This window comes from Simochromis diagramma, unplaced genomic scaffold (genome assembly GCF_900408965.1).
Source record: "Simochromis diagramma unplaced genomic scaffold, fSimDia1.1 OVJJ01000545.1, whole genome shotgun sequence".
Taxonomy (NCBI): domain Eukaryota; kingdom Metazoa; phylum Chordata; class Actinopteri; order Cichliformes; family Cichlidae; genus Simochromis; species Simochromis diagramma.
In genome coordinates, this window is record NW_024387371.1 from 7,540,580 (window position 1) to 7,561,277 (window position 20,698).

General features: G+C 40.6%; 2 protein-coding genes and 1 long non-coding RNA gene across 3 annotated transcripts; all 3 read right to left on the bottom strand.

The window, feature by feature from the left end:
* Positions 1-343: 343 nt before the first annotated feature.
* On the bottom strand, positions 344-11,141 carry LOC120718905. The gene is made up of 3 exons (XR_005692592.1): positions 11,105-11,141; positions 5,136-5,142; positions 344-536 (listed from the first exon to the last, which is right to left on the bottom strand). It is a non-coding gene; the product is annotated as an uncharacterized LOC120718905 (long non-coding RNA).
* LOC120718903 (trace amine-associated receptor 1-like) lies at positions 2,539-3,958 on the bottom strand. The gene has a single exon (XM_040007635.1). The coding sequence runs from the start codon at positions 3,706-3,708 to the stop codon at positions 2,722-2,724; it is 987 nt and encodes a 328-aa protein (XP_039863569.1). The 5' UTR covers positions 3,709-3,958; the 3' UTR covers positions 2,539-2,721.
* Positions 11,142-13,290: 2,149 nt separating the features above from the next.
* Positions 13,291-14,253, bottom strand: LOC120718886 (trace amine-associated receptor 1-like). The gene has a single exon (XM_040007613.1). The coding sequence runs from the start codon at positions 14,251-14,253 to the stop codon at positions 13,291-13,293; it is 963 nt and encodes a 320-aa protein (XP_039863547.1).
* Positions 14,254-20,698: the final 6,445 nt, after the last annotated feature.

The window sequence follows — 20,698 nt, forward strand, 5'->3', positions numbered from 1 at the left end:
TTTTAAAAAATGAAGCAAATATGTTTCTGGATCCAGGAGCTAAATGCATGCATATTATGAATTTAGTTCCTGACAGCCCTGTTTGGTTTTCTGTTTGTTTTTGGATGCCTCATTTCATGAGCTGTCTAAAAGAATAGTGTACTTTCTAAACATATGTTATCAGCCAATTTGTAAATAACAGATTACATCGTGTTATAGTATTAGCTAAGGTGAGAGCACAGATTGAGCTCAGATAAAAGCACTATAAAGTTAGCCTTGCAGATCTCTAAGGGAGAGGACAGCCACGGTTCGGAGGAGACCCATTTCCACCGTTTGTATCCGCGATCTCATTCTTTAGGTCACTACCCACAGCTCGTGACCATAGGTGAGGGTCGGGACGTAGATCGACCGGTAAATTGAGAGCTTCGCTTTTACACCCAGCTCTCTCTTCACCACAACAGACCAGTACAGCATCCGCATCGCTGCAGCCGCTGCACCAATCGGTCTGTCGATCTCCCACTCCCTTCTCCCGTCACTCGTGAACAAGACCCCGAGACCTCCTCCACTTGGGGCAGGAACTCGTCCGGAGTGGGCACTCCACCCATTTCTAGCTGAGGATCATGGAGGTGCTGATTCTCATTCCCACTGCTTCACACTCGGCTGCGAACCCTTCCTAGGCGAGCTGGAGGCCATCACCCGGAGAAGCTAACAGAACCACATCATCTGCAAAAAGGAGAGATGAGATCCTGAGACCACCAAAGTGAAAGCCTTCCGCCACTTGGCTACACCTAGAAATTCTGTCCATAAAAATTATGAACAGGATCGGTGACAAAGGGCAGCCCTGGCAGAGCCCATCACCCACCAGAAACGAGTCCGACTTATTGCCAGCTATGCGGACCAAGCTCTTGCAACGGTTGTATAAGGACTGAATGACCCGTAGCAACGGGCCAGACACCCCATACTCCCAGAGCACCCCCCACAGGACCCACCGAGGGACACAGTCAAATGCCTTCTCCAAGTCCACAAAACACATGTAGACTGGTTGGGCAAACTCTCATGCACCCTCAAGTATCGTTGAGAGGATAAAGAGCTGATCCAATGTTCCACAACCAGGACGAAAACCGCATTGTTCCTCCTGTATCCGAGGTTCAACTAACGGACAGACTCTCCTCTCCAGCACCCTGGCATAGACTTTCCCAGGGAGGCTGAGGAGTGTGATTCCCCTGTAGTTGGAACACCCCTCTCTGGTCCCCTTTCTTAAAGATGGGGACCACCACCCCGGACTGCCAGTCCAGGGGTACTGAACCTGATCGCCACACAACATTGTAGAGACATGTCAACCAAGACAGCCCTACAACATCCAGAGCCTTCAGGAACTCAGGACAGACCTCATCCACCCCAGGGGCTCTGCCACCAAGGAGTTGTTTAACTGCCTCAGTGATCTCGCCCCCAGAGATTGGCAGGTCATCCCCTTCGTCATGTCACGGGAACATGCATTAATTAATTTGGTGATTTATTAAATGTATAAATGATATTATACTTATAACATTATACTTATAACACTTATATTCTAATCTGCTGCTGAGTCTCTTAAGCTGATGGAAATGCAGATAACACAGAACATGCAGGAACACCTGTTCAACCAATCATGTTCATTCCACTACACATTCCTGAAGCGTTCATTTCTTTTACAACAGTGTTGTGTTTGGCTGGTATGTCTTTATTTTCTTTATTCCAGAGATTTTCACTTCTCTGGAATAGTTGGCACTAATAAGGATGATTTTCTGTAAAAGATTATTTGTATGACCAATTAATCAGACTCGTAGATGATGTTAGAATAGTTTGATGCTGCCAACGCTTTTATTTAACCATGCTGGGAAACACTGGGTTAACAGAGCTGAGAACCAGCTTTGTGTGACTGTTTATCCAGTTCCCAGTGTTAGGGTCAGTGATTCCAGATAACGGAAAGCTATCCTGGATATGCTGACCTCACTCTGTAGTATGCAGGGCTCTGAGACAGCAGCTCGACTGTACGTTACCCTCATGCTTAATATTCGCAATGAAAATATTAGTCGAACATCGTGAAGTCTGTATGTGTTTCTGACAAGCTTTGTATAGTTAAACCTAACAGTTACTACATGATGGAAACAACAATGTTATCTGTTTTTATAAAGTTTATGCATGAATACACAGGGCACACTGATTATTGATTATTTATTTCCTCCCTCTTAAACATATTCTTATTGTTAGTTTAAATTCAGAATTGGCAACTGAAACAAAGTATGTCACATACGAACATCAGGAAATAAAGACCCAATAGATATATTCTCAGTAAATGAAGTCGGTGTTCAACCTGTGAGAGGTGACAGTCAGCGGGGGTTATGACAGTTGTGTACCGGGACCTGCACTTTGCTGGCGGTATGACAGCTTGAACGCTATTTCAATAATTATTGAAATATTTATTTAATATAATTAATTTTAATTTAAATTAATTAATAAAATATTTATTAATTCATTCATTTTGTCACTCCTGGCCCTCCATAACGATAAGCAATGACAATATTTGCAAAACTATTTGAACAATCAAACAATGTGTTTGTACATTTGTACAAAACGTATTTGCTACTCAGATTATTTCTTTCAGTCGCTATTGAGACATTATGTGTGTGATGCTTCAGGTAGGGTTCAGTGGCTGTTTTATGTTTGTTTTTACTGTAAGATTTGTGAAATGTGTATATTTTATCAAGTCATATTTGTGTTGGTAAAATCCCCTTGGAATATTTTCCCACAAATAATCATTCTGATGGCTGACCTGAACCAGCTATAAAAGAAAGCATAAATAAATGGATTTAGCATTGAATTTGCCAGTGTAAGCCAGTTAAGAGTTTCAATTACAGGAACTGGTACAGAATCACTGGTAAATGGTGGGAATGTGATGCAAAGAAAAAAAGGACTCCAGCAAAATATAAAAACTCCCAAAACAATAGCCAGAGTTTTGGTCGCCTTTCTCTCCTTGATACTGGCAGTTTGTCCACACTTTGTGTTCTGGATGCTTCTTGCTTGCCTCAAAGCAACAAAGAAAATCTTTAGGTAGATACAAAGCATTATGGTCACTGGCAGGTAAAATGATAACATGGGTCCAACAGTGCTGTATATTAGAACGTCAATCAAACATGATTCCTCACATTTTTCATTATTAAATCCAGCAATGGTGACACTAATTCCAATTATCCCAGAAACCCCCCAGCTCATCATGATCATGAACACAACAACACGATGGCTGATTTTAGTTTGATATGTCAGAGGCTGGCAAACAGCATGGTATCTGTCAATAGAAATACAGCAGAGGTTCAGGATGGAACATGTGCTCAGTGAAATATCAAAGGTCCCTCGCACTTTGCAAAACAAACCCTCATGATAAAGACATGAGCTGAGAGAGAATGCCATGCTGAGAGGAAATGCTATAATCCCAACGAGCAGGTCAGCCACAGCAAGAGAGAGGATGAGAGAATTAGTAGGAGTATGGAGCTGTTTGAAGTAAATCACAGAAATTATTACAAGGAGATTTCCACATATTGTTATAACAGACAATAATGCAAGGAATGCATACAAGAATACACATATAATGGAAGGGCTGTTTGTCAGCATGTATTTGGAGTCTTGTATTACATAACAGGGATGTAGATCATTTACAATGTTGGTCATGTTCATACTGACCTTTTGTTTCATAATTAAGCAGCTTAAACCAACAATATGATTTTTTCTGCTGCACTAACCTGGGACTTGACTTGAGGTAGATTGTCCTTCAGTGCAGGTCAACTACTGATTGCTAAGAAGAGCGAGAGTCCAGACTGAGTTAAAAGAGGTTGTCAAAGAGGGAAACAGCATTGAGATTTGGTCAATTACACAAGCTCAAAGGATAACAAACAAAACTGGGAGCATCCAGAATACCCGAAGGACTCAATCAGGAGTCTCTTGTCAGAAAAGGTGACAAAAAAATATATGAATGAAAAACAATGTAGCGTGTAAACAACGTACTGGAAGGATGAATCATAATTTATTCAAAAGCCATTCTCTCATGCAATTTTCTGGTAATTGTGGTGTTTTGGCATATTTTCTAAATATTAAGGCCATAGCACAGGATTCACATTATTTTCATTTTCATCACAGAACTCACCAATAGATTCAAGCTTTGTAAATGGAAACAGGGCCATCTGCATAGAAACTGTTTATCACTGGATATAGGAAGATCCAGAGCATCATGCTGGTTTTGTAATGACTCTTCTTTGCTAGGGAAGTGAACTTACTCTACTACCTTATCCACCAATTGATCTGAAATTGGTGGATAAGGTAGTAGGGTAGATAATTGATGGATAATTCCTTCACTTTAAGGACTCAAAGGTTTTAAGTTTGATTTGTCACCTTCCTTACGTACTCTTTTGGTACAGGAAGTGCTGAATGAAAACAGACCAACCATCAACTAGGGTTAGGGTTAGGGCACAATTCAGTGTTGCCTAAAGAAATATCTAAATAACTGATCACTAATCAGTGCCAGTGTATTTAGATTTAAGAAATATTTAGATTTAATATCAATTTTATATTAGTAAATATTTCAATTTAACATTCAGTCATAACACTTGAATTCAGATGTAAATGTTTGTAAAAATTTCCTGTGGAAAAAAGGTGTGTTGAAAACATAATAATCAGAGCCCCATATCCTAAAGATTTTTTTAAACTGTAATTGCTAAAGTTAAGACATATATGGGATGGGTGGGGTTGAGTTGATAATAAATCAGTGCTATCCAGTGACCAATAATAAAAGTTGTCATGTTAAATATAACAAGAAACTAACATCTAACCAGATTATTATGTTTGCAAAGATGGGAATTTCTGCAGAGTAATACTTTATCAATGGCTGTGTGAATGAGGAAATGAAACCAAGTCAGTCAGCTGGATCAGCTGTAGCAGGACAGGAGGAGTCAGAGAGAAACTCAGAGTTTGTTGAAGATAACTTGCCAGCATGCAGCTTCACTACTCAGGTGACTGTCTCAGAGAACTAGGTACAGTGGGGCAAAAAAGTATTTAGTCAGCCACCGATTGTGCAAGTTCCCCCACTTAAAATGATGACAGAGGTCAGTAATTTGCACCAGAGGTACACTTCAACTGTGAGAGACAGAATGTGAAAAAAAGAATCCATGAATTCACATGGTAGGATTTGTAAAGAGTTTATTCGTAAATCAGGGTGGAAAATAAGTATTTGGTCAATAACAAAAATACGACTCAATACTTTGTAACATAACCTTTGTTGGCAATAACAGAGGTCAAACGTTTACTATAGGTCTTTACCAGTGTTGGGTAAGTTACTTTAAAATTGTAACTTAGTTACATTACTAGTTATTTCTCTCAAAAGTAACTCAGTTACTTCAAGTTACTCATTACTTTCAAAGTAACTAGTTACTAGGGAAAGTAACTTTGGTTTTACTCAGAATTCTCTTGTTAATGTGTTGCTTCCATAACTTTGCCAGTCTTCTAGCTTGCTTACTTGCCACAAGTGCACTGTGCCACCTACCAATAGAAAGGAAAAGATAATGTGCATATTTCCACGAGAGAAATCCCACGCCTGGACCGTCATTGACTGCTGCCATGATTCTAGCCTACGTCACAGCGTCATGTGCGCCTTTTACATCCAACACAAAAACTGCAGTCGTGGTGCTTTCGATTGTACTCAGAACTCGGAAATTCTGCCTTCTGAATAGGAAGATGTAGGCAACACCAGACTGCAGATAAGCTGCATACAGGGCTGGACTGGGACAGAAAATTGTCCCGGGCATTTTGACTAGAGACTGGCCCACCATTATAGGAAAAATCATAAAGCCGTTGAATGAAAACAAACGCTGTTGTGACAGTGATGTACACTGTTCTGATGGTATATATGCATCAATCTATCAATCGTTTGTTGTAAGATTCAGATAATTATTTTTTTAAAAGCTAGACATTTTAAATGAGAATAAGAAAGAAAAGTATTTCTTTGTGCCCCCCTTTCCCTGTTAATGCCCTACTTGGCCCCCCTGGCAACACTTTGCTAGACCCGCACCTGCACAGTTACCAGCTGTCAGCTACCTAAAAAAGGATCCTGGGGTTATTTGTCTCTCAGAAACAGTTCATAACTTCCCTTCAACTCATTCATATCCCCTAAAAGGTAAACCTGTTTCTCCATCACCTGTTCAGCTCTGATGATCCAGTAAGGACATCTCCTGGTTTCATCTTCATGTTTCCCTCTCACCAGATAACCAAACCATATCATGACCAGCAGCTTTTTTGCAGCTGTGGCTCCAGCAAACATCAGCTGATACTAGAAATTAATATTAAATAAATTCTAACAACAGCTGATCAAGCTTAAACGTGCTGCTGTTGTTTAGCGCGACATCCGCTGGTTTCCTCTTTCGGCGCAAAGTGAGCGATAAACAAACAAGAGAGCCGATCAGCTGATCATTGATCAGTTTTCATGATTGAAGCAGAAACGGGAGAGGGAGGGGAGAGAATGAAAGAAGAAGAGGCAGCTGTGCAGCAAAGACAGAATAACTCCAGCTTTGTGCCTTTTTCATTGTAGCTGAATTACGGGACAAACTGTCCCTTTTCACCTCAATAAGAAACGCGTAATATTTTCTCTGAATACCAGACGGGACGGTTGGCAACTCTAATAACTTATGAACAAAATAAAGTTCAACATCATTAACATCATAGCACCCACCCAGCTGTATAGAAACTCCGTCATGCTAGCTAGCACGCAGTACGGAAAAAGTCAGAATAACGAAAATAAACTCCACCTAATCTTGGTTTATATCTGACCCAGAGAGACTGCAGGTCATAACTTCTTACCTGAAGTTCAGTTCACACTTGGACCGGCGGCCGCCTCGGGTCTCTTTTCCTTCTGCGTCCCCTTTCCTTCATCCACCTGCTGGCTTCCACCACTTGCTAATGTTATTGAATCTGTGGAAGCTCCGCGATAGCCACCACACGAAGTAACGAGTAACGACCCTATCTAAATCCCAGTAATGACTAACGCGTTCCTGATTTTGGCATAATAACTAGTTACCGTGCTCGTTACCACAATAATAACGTAGTTACTGTAACGCGTTACTTAATAACGCGTTAGTCCCAACACTGGTCTTTACCAGGTTTGCACATACAGTAGCTGGTATTTTGGCCCATTCCTCCATGCAGATCTTCTCGAGAGCAGTGATGTTTTGGGGCTGTCGCCAAGCAACACGGACTTTCAACTCCCGCCACAGATTTTCTATGGGGTTGAGGTCTGGAGACTGGCTAGGCTACTCCAGGACTTTCAAATGCTTCTTACGGAGCCACCCCTTTGTTGCCCGGGTGGTGTGTTTTGGATCATTGTCATGTTGGAAGACCCAGCCTCGTTTCATCTTCAAAGTTCTCACTGATGGAAGGAGGTTTTGGCTCAAAATCTCACGATACATGGCCCCATTCATTCTGTCCTTAACACGGATCAGTCGTCCTGTCCCCTTGGCAGAAAAACAGCCCCATAGCATGATGTTTCCACCCCCATGCTTCACAGTAGGTATGGTGTTCTTGGGATGCAACTCAGTATTCTTCTTCCTCCAAACACGAGTTTGGTTTCATCTGACCACATGACATTCTCCCAATCCTCTGCTGTATCATCCATGTGCTCTCTGGCAAACTTCAGACGGACCTGGACATGCACTGGCTTCAGCAGCGGAACACGTCTGGCACTGCGGGATTTGATTCCCTGCCGTTGTAGTGTGTTACTGATGGTGACCTTTGTTACTTTGGTCCCAGCTCTCTGCAGGTCATTCACCAGGTCCCCCCGTGTGGTTCTGGGATCTTTGCTCACAGTTCTCATGATCATTTTGACCCCACGGGATGAGATCTTGCGTGGAGCCCCAGATCGAGGGAGATTATCAGTGGTCTTGCATGTCTTCCATTTTCTGATGATTGCTCCCACAGTTGATTTTTTCACACCAAGCTGCTTGCCTATTGTAGATTCACTCTTCCCAGTCTGGTGCAGGTCTACAATACTTTTCCTGGTGTCCTTCGAAAGCTCTTTGGTCTTGGCCATGGTGGAGTTTGGAGTCTGACTGTTTGAGGCTGTGGACAGGTGTCTTTTATACAGATGATGAGTTCAAACAGGTGCCATTCATACAGGTAACGAGTGGGGGACAGAAAAGCTTCTTACAGAAGACGTTACAGGTCTGTGAGAGCCAGAGATTTTCCTTGTTTGAGGTGACCAAATACTTATTTTCCACCCTAATTTACGAATAAATTCTTTACAAATCCTACCATGTGGATTCATGGATTTTTTTTTCACATTCTGTCTCTCACAGTTGAAGTGTACCTCTGGTGCAAATTACTGACCTCTGTCATCATTTTAAGTGGGGGAACTTGCACAATCGGTGGCTGACTAAATACTTTTTTGCCCCACTGTAACCCTCTTTGTCGAACAGAAAACCCAGTCGCCCCTATCTTTCACTAAGTCTCCTGTTTAAAAAAAATAATATTTTTATTAAATTGTTGGTAATCAGGCAACAAAGAAAATAATAAATTTAACAGTTACATATCAAAAACAATCACACTTTTAAAGAGTCGATTGTGCTGTTCGAAATATAGAATTAGGGTAGAGTTAGGGTTACAATTGTCACCTATGATGGCTCAAACCCCAAAAGTTAAAAAAAAAAAAAAAGTCTAAAATTAGATCAAAGTAAAATTCATTAACAAATAAGGAAATTTACTTTTTCATTTATTTGTTGAGGAAAATTACCCACTAGTGAGTGACAAAGGTTTGTAAATCTCTCTATATATATATTTTAAAAAGTTCTCGCCACTCGTCATGCAGGTGGTCTTTATCCTTTAAGCCTGGATCTTCTACCAAAGGCTTGGGAGCTTGAGGGTCCTGCACAGGATCTTTGCTGTTCCTAGGACTGCGCTCTTTGGGACAGAGATCTTGGATGTTGTTCCTGCGATCTTTTGGAGCAACTCGCCCAGCCATGGGTCACTGTCCCAAGTGCTCTGACTACCAGGGATCACTGTTGCCCCACTGTTGCCTTCACCCTCCACCACGTTGTTTCATCCTGGATAGTGGTTCTGACACTCACTAGTTCTCAGTCACCTTCCTTAGCATACAATCTCAGGGTACTGGATTTGGGGTAAAAACTTCCATGCACGGTAAAAAGCTTTCTTATTTTGATGATAGTGGCTTCTACCTCTTTCTTTGGTCATCTTATTATCTAAGCAGGGTATCTGATAACCGGCAGGACGTAGGTGTTAATTGTGTTCTTTCCATTCAGCTGACTCCTCAGGACTTGCCGGACCCTCTGCAGGTATGTTGCAGCTTTCCTAGCAGCCTTTTCATGATTTGCCTTTGTGATTGGATTTGCCTTACAATAGCACAATGCCCTTTGTTGTGACTACTTTCCCTCTCATTGATACCATACAATTACACTCCGATATCATTGCTATAAGTGCTCGTGGTTGTGTATCACTTGTTTGATATCACATTCACTCCTTAATGTCATGAGGTTAGCTTCTAGAATGAAAATTTTCATCAAACAAATTGAATGACAAATAATGATTAAAAAACAAAACAAAACTGCATGACATCTGAAGCAAATATCACAAATTTTAAAAAATGAAGCAAATATGTTTCTGGATCCAGGAGCTAAATGCATGCATATTATGAATTTAGTTCCTGACAGCCCTGTTTGGTTTTCTGTTTGTTTTTGGATGCCTCATTTCATGAGCTGTCTAAAAGAATAGTGTACTTTCTAAACATATGTTATCAGCCAATTTGTAAATAACAGATTAGATCGTGTTACAGTATTAGCTAAGGTGAGAGCACAGATTGAGCTCAGATAAAAGCACTACAAAGTTAGCCTTGCAGATCTCTAAGGGAGAGGACAGCCACGGTTCGCAGGAAACCCATTTCCACCGTTTGTATCCGCGATCTCATTCTTTAGGTCACTACCCACCAGAGATGGGCAGTAACGCGTTACTTGTAACGCATTACTGTAATCTGATTACTTTTTTCAAGTAACGAGTAAAGTAAGGGATTACTATTGCAAAAACGGTAATTAGATCACCGTTACTTTCCCGTAGTAACGCTGCGTTACTGCGTTACTAAAACCGTGATTTTTTGCGAGAATGTCTCACGACAGTGACGTAAGCGAGTGCGCCGTTAGTGACAACAGCTGTCTGCAGATCAACAATGGATCATATATCGATTGTGGGAGACAGTATGAGCGTGCAGCGTTTAAAGCGTGGAAGTACTGACCTTACTTTGAGTTTGATTCCATAAAAAGTGACAAAAACATTAGCGTCCATCGTGCGTGGGAAGAAAACTTCTTTTTACAGCGAAAAAAACCCCTAAACTTCCAAGCAAGCACCGAGTGCGCAACGACGTAATGGGAAATTCACAGAGAAACTCGCTGATTCTTCAACTGACCGCGGCACACCTGCACCAGGGTAAGCCTCCGCCTACCGCAGTCCTGCTTTACAGGTGAAAATAGAGCAACAGGACCACTGAGTCTTTGACTTTATTTATTTTCTGCTGTGTTTTACTTGCATCTATTTGAAAGAGTGAGTGTAAACACAAAAAATATTTTTATTTTCTGTGCTGGAATGTGTAGAAAATAGGTTTAAATGTTAAACTAATTTATTCAAGTCAGAGAATGTTGCATATGATTACATTTTTGCTTAAATTTTTGCTGAAAGATCTATCGCTTTATCACCTCTTCAGGTTGCAAATCGTGTTTTTAAAAAGTAACTAAGTAACTAAGTAATTAATTACTTTTGTAAATAAGTAATCAGTAAAGTAACAGGATTACTTTTTTGGAGTAGTAATCAGTAATTAGTTACTGATTACTTTTTTCAAGTAACTTGACCAACACTGCTACCCACAGCTCGTGACCATAGGTGAGGGTAGGGACGTAGATCGACCGGTAAATTGAGAGCTTCACTTTTACACCCAGCTCTCTCTTCACCACAACAGACCGGTACAACATCCGCATCGCTGCAGCCACTGCACCAATCGGTCTGTCGATCTCCCACTCCCTTCTCCTGTCACTCGTGAACAAGACCCCGAGACCTCCTCCACTTGGGGCAGGAACTCGTCCGGAGTGGGCACTCCACCCTTTTCTAGCTGAGGATCATGGAGGTGCTGATTCTCATTCCCACTGCTTCACACTCGGCTTGTGAACCGTTCCAAGGCGAGCTGGAGGCCATCACCTGGAGAAGCTAACAGAACCACATCATCTGCAAAAAGCAGAGATGAGATCCTGAGACCACCAAAGTGAAAGCCTTCCGCCACTTGGCTACACCTAGAAATTCTGTCCATAAAAATTATGAACAGGATCGGTGACAAAGGGCAGCCCTGGCAGAGCCCATCACCCACCAGAAACGAGTCCGACTTATTGCCAGCTATGCGGACCAAGCTCTTGCAACGGTTGTATAAGGACTGAATGACCCGTAGCAACGGGCCAGACACCCCATACTCCCAGAGCACCCCCCACAGGACCCACCGAGGGACACAGTCAAATGCCTTCTCCAAGTCCACAAAACACATGTAGACTGGTTGGGCAAACTCTCATGCACCCTCAAGTATCGTTGAGAGGATAAAGAGCTGATCCAATGTTCCACGACCAGGACGAAAACCGCATTGTTCCTCCTGTATCCGAGGTTCAACTAACGGACAGACTCTCCTCTCCAGCACCCTGGCATAGACTTTCCCAGGGAGGCTGAGGAGTGTGATTCCCCTGTAGTTGGAACACCCCCTCTGGTCCCCTTTCTTAAAGATGGGGACCACCACCCCGGACTGCCAGTCCAGGGGTACTGAACCTGATCACCACACAACATTGTAGAGACATGTCAACCAAGACAGCCCTACAACATCCAGAGCCTTCAGGAACTCAGGACGGACCTCATCCACCCCAGGGGCTCTGCCACCAAGGAGTTGTTTAACTGCCTCAGTGATCTCGCCCCCAGAGATTGGCAGGTCATCCCCTTCGTCATGTCACGGGAACATGCGTTAATTAATTTGGTGATTTATTAAATGTATAAATGATATTGTACTTATAACATTATACTTATAACACTTATATTCTAATCTGCTGCTGAGTCTCTTATGCTGATGGAAATGCAGATAACACAGAACATGCAGGAACACCTGTTCAACCAATCATGTTCATTCCACTACACATTCCTGAAGCGTTCATTTCTTTTACAACAGTGTTGTGTTTGGCTGGTATGTCTTTATTTTCTTTATTCCAGAGATTTTCACTTCTCTGGAATAGTTGGCACTAATAAGGATGATTTTCTGTAAAAGAGTATTTATATGACCAATTAATCAGACTCGTAGATGATGTTAGAATAGTTTGATGCTGCCAACGCTTTTATTTAACCATGCTGGGAAACACTGGGTTAACTTAGAGAGCTGAGAACCAGCTTTGTGTGACTGTTTATCCAGTTCCCAGTGTTAGGGTCAGTGATTCCAGATAACGGAAAGATATCCTGGATATGCTGACCTCACTCTGTAGTATGCAGGGCTCTGAGACAGCAGCTCGACTCTACATTACCCTCATGCTTAATATTCACAATGAAAATATTAGTCAAACATCGTGAAGTCTGTATGTGTTTCTAACAAGCTTTGTATAGTTAAACCTAACAGTTACTACATGATGGAAACAACAATGTTATCTGTTTTTATAAAGATTATGCGTGAATACACAGGGCACACTGATTATTGACTATTTATTTCCTCCCCCTTAAACATATTCTCATTGTTAGTTTAAATTCAGAATTGGCAACTGAAACAAAGTATGTCACATACGAACATCAGGAAATAAAGACCCAATAGATATATTCTCAGTAAATGTCTGTGTTCAACCTGTGAGAGGTGACAGTCAGCGGGGGTTATGACAGTTGTGTACCGGGACCTGCACTTTGCTGGCGGTATGACAGCTTGAACGCTATTTCAATAATTATTGAAATATTTATTTAATATAATTAATTTACATTTAAATTAATTAATAAAATATTTATTAATTCATTCATTTTGTCACTCCTGGCCCTCCATAACGATAAGCGATGACAATATTTGCAAAACTATTTGAACAATCAAACAATGTGTTTGTACATTTGTACAAAACGTATTTGCTATTCAGATTATTTCTTTCAGTCGCTATTGAGACATTATGTGTGTGATGCTTCAGGTAGGGTTCAGTGGCTGTTTTATGTTTGTTTTTACTGTAAGATTTGTGAAATGTGTATATTTTATCAAGTCATATTTGTTTTGGTAAAATCCCCTTGGAATATTTTCCCACAAATAATCATTCTGATGGCTGACCTGAACCAGCTATAAAAGAAAGCATAAATAAATGGATTTAGCATTGAATTTGCCAATGCAAGCCAGTTAAGAGTTTCAATTACAGGAACTGGTACAGAATCACTGGTAAATGGTGGGAATGTGATGCAAAGAAAAAAAGGACTCCAGCAAAATATAAAAACTCCCAAAACAATAGCCAGAGTTTTGGTCGCCTTTCTCTCCTTGATACTGGCAGTTTGTCCACACTTTGTGTTCTGGATGCTTCTTGCTTGCCTCAAAGCAACAAAGAAAATCTTTAGGTAGATACAAAGCATTATGGTCACTGGCAGGTAAAATGATAACATGGGTCCAACAGTGCTTTCCATTAGAACGTCAATCAAACATGATTCCTCACATTTTTCATTATTAAATCCAGCAATGGTGACACTAATTCCAATTATCCCAGAAACCCCCCAGCTCATCATGATCATGAACACAACAACACGATGGCTGATTTTAGTTTGATATGTCAGAGGCTGGCAAACAGCATGGTATCTGTCAATAGAAATACAGCAGAGGTTCAGGATGGAACATGTGCTCAGTGAAATATCAAAGGTCCCTCGCACTTTGCAAAACAAACCCTCATGATAAAGACATGAGCTGAGAGAGAATGCCATGCTGAGAGGAAATGCTATAATCCCAACGAGCAGGTCAGCCACAGCAAGAGAGAGGATGAGAGAATTAGTAGGAGTATGGAGCTGTTTGAAGTAAATCACAGAAATTATTACAAGGAGATTTCCACATATTGTTATAACAGACAATAATGCAAGGAATGCATACAAGAATACACATATAATGGAAGGGCTGTTTGTCAGCATGTATTTGGAGTCTTGTATTACGTAACAGGGATGTAGATCATTTACAATGTTGGTCATGTTCATACTGACCTTTTGTTTCATAATTAAGCAGCTTAAACCAACAATATGATTTTTTCTGCTGCACTAACCTGGGACTTGACTTGAGGTAGATTGTCCTTCAGTGCAGGTCAACTACTGATTGCTAAGAAGAGCGAGAGTCCAGACTGAGTTAAAAGAGGTTGTCAAAGAGGGAAACAGCATTGAGATTTGGTCAATTACACAAGCTCAAAGGATAACAAACAAAACTGGGAGCATCCAGAATACCCGAAGGACTCAATCAGGAGTCTCTTGTCAGAAAAGGTGACAAAAAATATATGAATGAAAAACAAGGTAACGTGTAAACAACGTACTGGAAGGATGAATCATAATTTATTCAAAAGCCATTCTCTCATGTAATTTTCTGGTAATTGTGGTGTTTTGGCATATTTTCTAAATATTAAGGCCATAGCACAGGATTCACATTATTTTCATTTTCATCACAGAACTCACCAATAGATTCAAGCTTTGTAAATGGAAACAGGGCCATCTGCATAGAAACTGTTTATCACTGGATATAGGAAGATCCAGAGCATCATGCTGGTTTTGTAATGACTCTTCTTTGCTAGGGAAGTGAACTTACTCTACTACCTTATCCACCAATTGATCTGAAATTGGTGGATAAGGTAGTAGGGTAGATAATTGATGGATAATTCCTTCACTTTAAGGACTCAAAGGTTTTAAGTTTGATTTGTCACCTTCCTTACGTACTCTTTTGGTACAGGAAGTGCTGAATGAAAACAGACCAACCATCAACTAGGGTTAGGGTTAGGGCACAATTCAGTGTTGCCTAAAGAAATATCTAAATAACTGATCACTAATCAGTGCCAGTGTATTTAGATTTAAGAAATATTTAGATTTAATATCAATTTTATATTAGTAAATATTTCAATTTAACATTCAGTCATAACACTTGAATTCAGATGTAAATGTTTGTAAAATTTCCTGTGAAAAAAAGGTGTGTTGAAAACATAATAATCAGAGCCCCGTATCCTAAAGATTTTTTTAAACTGTAATTGCTAAAGTTAAGACATATATGGGATGGGTGGGGTTGAGTTGATAATAAATCAGTGCTATCCAGTGACCGATAATAAAAGTTGTCATGTTAAATATAACAAGAAACTAACATCTAACCAGATTATTATGTTTGCAAAGATGGGAATTTCTGCAGAGTAATACTTTATCAAAGGCTGTGTGAATGAGGAAATGAAACCAAGTCAGTCAGCTGGATCAGCTGTAGCAGGACAGGAGGAGTCAGAGAGAAACTCAGAGTTTGTTGGAGATAACTTGCCAGCATGCAGCTTCACTACTCAGGTGACTGTCTCAGAGATCTAGGTAACCCTCTTTGTCGAACAGAAAACCCAGTCGCCCCTATCTTTCACTAAGTCTCCTGTTTAAAAAAAATAATATTTTTATTAAATTGTTGGTAATCAGGCAACAAAGAAAATAATAAATTTAACAGTTACATATCAAAAACAATCACACTTTTAAAGAGTCGATTGTGCCGTTCGAAATATAGAATTAGGGTAGAGTTAGGGTTACAATTGTCACCTATGATGGCTCAAACCCCAAAAGTTAAAAAAAAAAGTCTAAAATTAGATCAAAGTAAAATTCATTAACAAATAAGGAAATTTACTTTTTCATTTATTTGTTGAGGAAAATTACCCACTAGTGAGTGACAAAGGTTTGTAAATCTCTCTATATATATATTTTAAAAAGTTCTCGCCACTCGCCATGCAGGTGGTCTTTATCCTTTAAGCCTGGATCTTCTACCAAAGGCTTGGGAGCTTGAGGGTCCTGCACAGGATCTTTGCTGTTCCTAGGACTGCGCTCTTTGGGACAGAGATCTTGGATGTTGTTCCTGCGATCTTTTGGAGCAACTCGTCCAGCCATGGGTCACTGTCCCAAGTGCTCTGATTACCAGGGATCACTGTTGCCCCACTGTTGCCTTCACCCTCCACCACGTTGTTTCATCCTGGATAGTGGTTCTGACACTCACTAGTTCTCAGTCACCTTCCTTAGCATACAATCTCAGGGTACTGGATTTGGGGTAAAAACTTCCATGCACGGTAAAAAGCTTTCTTATTTTGATGATAGTGGCTTCTACCTCTTTCTTTGGTCATCTTATTATCTAAGCAGGGTATCTGATAACCGGCAGGACGTAGGTGTTAATTGTGTTCTTTCCATTCAGCTGACTCCTCAGGACTTGCCGGACCCTCTGCAAGTATGTTGCAGCTTTCCTAGCAGCCTTTTCATGATTTGCCTTTGTGATTGGATTTGCCTTCCAATAGCACAATGCCCTTTGTTGTGACTACTTTCCCTCTCATTGATACCATACAATTACACTCCGATATCATTGCTATAAGTGCTCGTGGTTGTGTATCACTTGTTTGATATCACATTCACTCCTTAATGTCATGAGGTTAGCTTCTAGAATGAAAATTTTCATCAAACAAATTGAATGACAAATAATGATTAAAAAACAACACAAAACTGCATGACATCTGAAGCAAATATCACAAATTTTAAAAAATGAAGCAAATATGTTTCTGGATCCAGGAGCTAAATGCATGCATATTATGAATTTAGTTCCTGACAGCCCTGTTTGGTTTTCTGTTTGTTTTTGGATGCCTCATCTCATGAGCTGTCTAAAAGAATAGTGTACTTTCTAAACATATGTTATCAGCCAATTTGTAAATAACAGATTAGATCGTGTTATAGTATTAGCTAAGGTGAGAGCACAGATTGAGCTCAGATAAAAGCACTATACAGGGAGTGCAGAATTATTTGGCAAGTTGTATTTTTGAGGAATAATGTTATTATTGAACAACAACCATGTTCTCAATGAACCCAAAAAACTCATTAATATCAAAGCTGAATGTCTTTGGAAGTAGCTTTTAGTTTGTTTTTAGTTTTAGCTATTTTAGGGGGATATCTGTGTGTGCAGGTGACTATTACTGTGCATAATTATTAGGCAACATAACAAAAAACAAATATATACCCATTTCAATTATTTATTTTTAACAGTGAAACCAATATAACATCTCCACATTCACAAATATACATCTCTGACATTCAAAAACAAAACAAAAACAAATCAGCGACCAATATAGCCACCTTTCTTTGCAAGGACACTCAAAAGCCTGCCATCCATGGATCCTGTCAGTGTTTTGATCTGTTCACCATCAACATTGCGTGCAGCAGCAACCACAGCTTCCCAGACACTGTTCAGAGAGGTGTACTGTTTTCCCTCCTTGTAAATCTCACATTTGATGATGGACCACAGGTTCTCAATGGGGTTCAGATCAGGTGAACAAGGAGGCCATGTCATTAGTTTTTCTTCTTTTATACCCTTTCTTGCCAGCCACACTGTGGAGTACTTGGACGCGTGTGATGGAGCATTGTCCTGCATGAAAATCATGTTTTTCTTGAAGGATGCAGACTTCTTCCTGTACCACTGCTTGAAGAAGGTGTCTTCCAGAAACTGGCAGTAGGAGTGGGAGTTGAGCTCGACTCCATCCTCAACCCGAAAAGGCCCCACAAGCTCATCTTTGATGATACCAGCCCAAACCAGTACTCCACCTCCACCTTGCTGGCGTCTGAGTCGGACTGGAGCTCTCTGCCCTTTACCAATCCAGCCACGGGCCCATCCATCTGGCCCATCAAGACTCACTCTCATTTCATCAGTCCATAAAACCTTAGAAAAATCAGTCTTGAGATATTTCTTGGCCCAGTCTTGACGTTTCAGCTTGTGTGTCTTGTTCAGTGGTGGTCGTCTTTCAGCCTTTCTTACCTTGGCCATGTCTCTGAGTATTGCACACCTTGTGCTATTGGGCACTCCAGTGATGTTGCAGCTCTGAAAAATGGCCAAACTGGTGGCAAGTGGCATCTTGGCAGCTGCACGCTTGACTTTTCTCAGTTCATGGGCAGTTATTTTGCGCCTTGGTTTTTCCACACGCTTTTTGCGACCCTGTTGACTATTTTGAATGAAATGCTTGATTGTTCGATGATCACGCTTCAGAAGCTTTGCAATTTTGAGACTGCTGCATCCCTCTGCAAGATATCTCACTAGTTTTGACTTTTCTGAGCCTGTCAAGTCCTTCTTTTGACCCATTTTGCCAAAGGAAAGGACGTTGCCTAATAATTATGCACACCTGATATATGGTGTTGATGTTATTAGACCACACCCCTTCTCATTACAGAGATGCACATCACCTAATATGCTTAATTGGTAGTAGGCTTTCGAGCCTATACAGCTTGGAGTAAGACAACATGCATGAAGAGGATGATGTGGACAAAATACTCATTTGCCTAATAATTCTGCACTCCCTGTAAAGTTAGCCTTGCAGATCTTTATTTATTTTAGCACCACTGGCAAGAGTTTCTAAATTAATCTTACTGACACCAACCATTAGTATGACACTGCAGGCGTGTTTTTGATTTTGATATTCTGTAACAGAGGTGCACAAAGCACTTTGTGAATAGACAAACAGACTGGCCACACAGTAAACACCTCTCAGCCAGTTTGAGATACTGAACAAGGACCATGAGGCACCGTCTGCCTTAACAAGGACAATCAACATAGTTTTTTACACATTCAACAAATGTATCAACCTACATTCGTCTCAGCGAAACCAGACAGACAGGTGTGTGACTCACACAAAGCAATGAAGGAAGTTTATTTTCTCATGTGGTGCTGTAGTCTGTATGTGAAGGTGTGCTCTTGTATTGTTCCAGGGATTTCTTGATCCATGTTTGAGGTACTGAGTCATAGGTTTTCTTGTAGTTAATCCAGTCTACAGTTTGTCAGTTTGATCTGCTCTATCTTCTAGTAGCAGGTGTTCTGCCCCTCTGATGTTTCTGTCAATTCCTTTCTGTGCCCGTTTCATGTATTGAGCCATGTGCCTGTTATTCATAGTCACTATGTTGCTTGACAAGGGCTTCCATACTAAGGCAGGTTATTGGCCAGTAGATGGCTGGTAGTTGGATGGGACCAATGCCTTCTGGCGATCCTTGGGGACCAGGACTGTCCGGCATTTGGTTAGCCACTCTGGATGTGTCTTCTCCCTTACCAGCAGGTTCATTTGTGCCACCAGACACTGGTGCCTCTTTAGCTTGTAAGTGCGAATCATGTCAGGGAATGGTTCTGTCCAACTCTTCATACAATATTGGCGACTCTGTCTTGGATGTCTGCCACTGCGATGGTTATTGGATACTATTCAGAGAGTTTGCTCTAGTCTGCTCTTAGATCTACTAGCCACTGAGCAGTGTCGCTATTAGTGGTGTGCGGATCGATATTGAAATATCAATTCTTCCGATACCAGTAATTTATGTTCTAGAATCGATTCTCATATTAAAATATTGATATTTTAGTACTTTGGGAAAAATTTGTAGTTTTTTATTAACAGGAACACAGTGGAAAGAAACTGTATCATTCGGATCGTCTAAATTGGAAGGAACTACTTCCTGGCCAGGGGCCTTTCATAGTCATATGCAAAATATGGCTGTATAAATGTGTCGCAGCCCTGGCCAGTGTTGCCAACTCCTCAGTAAGGAAAATCACTATTGGCTATCCTAAAAATCTCTAGAAGTCGCTATAGCATAATCGCCTAATTTGCATAATTGGTCATGCTAATGCAATTGTAACCCATGTTGTAGGAGAGAAAAAAAGAAGAGACATAAAGTGAGTAAAAAAACGTCCTAAATGCATTTAGAATTTATTTAGAACTACAAATTAAGTTTCTTTTAGCGATTATTGTTTTTTTTAATGTCCCAATTCTAACCCTGCTCCTTTATCTGGGCTTGGACCGGCAAAAGTGACCCGAAATAGGCACTCTGGTGGAGTTACTTTGTGTGTGTGTGTGTGTGTGTGTGTGTGTGTGTGTGTGTGTGTGTGTGTGTGTGTGTGTGTGTGTGCGCGCGCTTTGGCACGGGCGAGGTGCCCACGGCAGCACCCGCTGCTTGTTGAGAAGAGCAATACATACTTTCACGTCAAAAGTTGTCATAAATAAGTCTCCAATAACACCAGAAAAAGTCACCAGATTTGATTTCATTTTGTAATTTTGCAAACAGGTTTTAATCAGGTTCGTACAGTTTTTGGGTTCGGGGACCTTAGTTTTACTGCAACTTAGTATAGTATGGTACTGTAACATGTAGCTGACTTCACTAATGAACTGAATGAAACAAAACATGTAATAATCACAACCTACAGTTTTGAGATTTTCTTTTTTTTATTATTTTCTTGTAATATTACATTTTTGCTTCATTTCTATTTTTTCCTAAAATTATTATAAATAACAGCACTAGTAATATACAACATGATTTAAAATAAATAGTTTAATATGTGATATCACAAATGCAAACTCATGTGTTAATTATGTCTCAAAAGCCTTCAATTAAAGGTGTGATTATATAGTGTGAGTGTTGC

Bases quoted from the DNA above. Each gene is read 5' to 3' on its own strand.
- LOC120718886 (XM_040007613.1), bottom strand. From the start codon at position 14,253: ATGACCAACATTGTAAATGATCTACATCCCTGTTACGTAATACAAGAC.
- LOC120718903 (XM_040007635.1), bottom strand. From the start codon at position 3,708: ATGAAACAAAAGGTCAGTATGAACATGACCAACATTGTAAATGATCTA.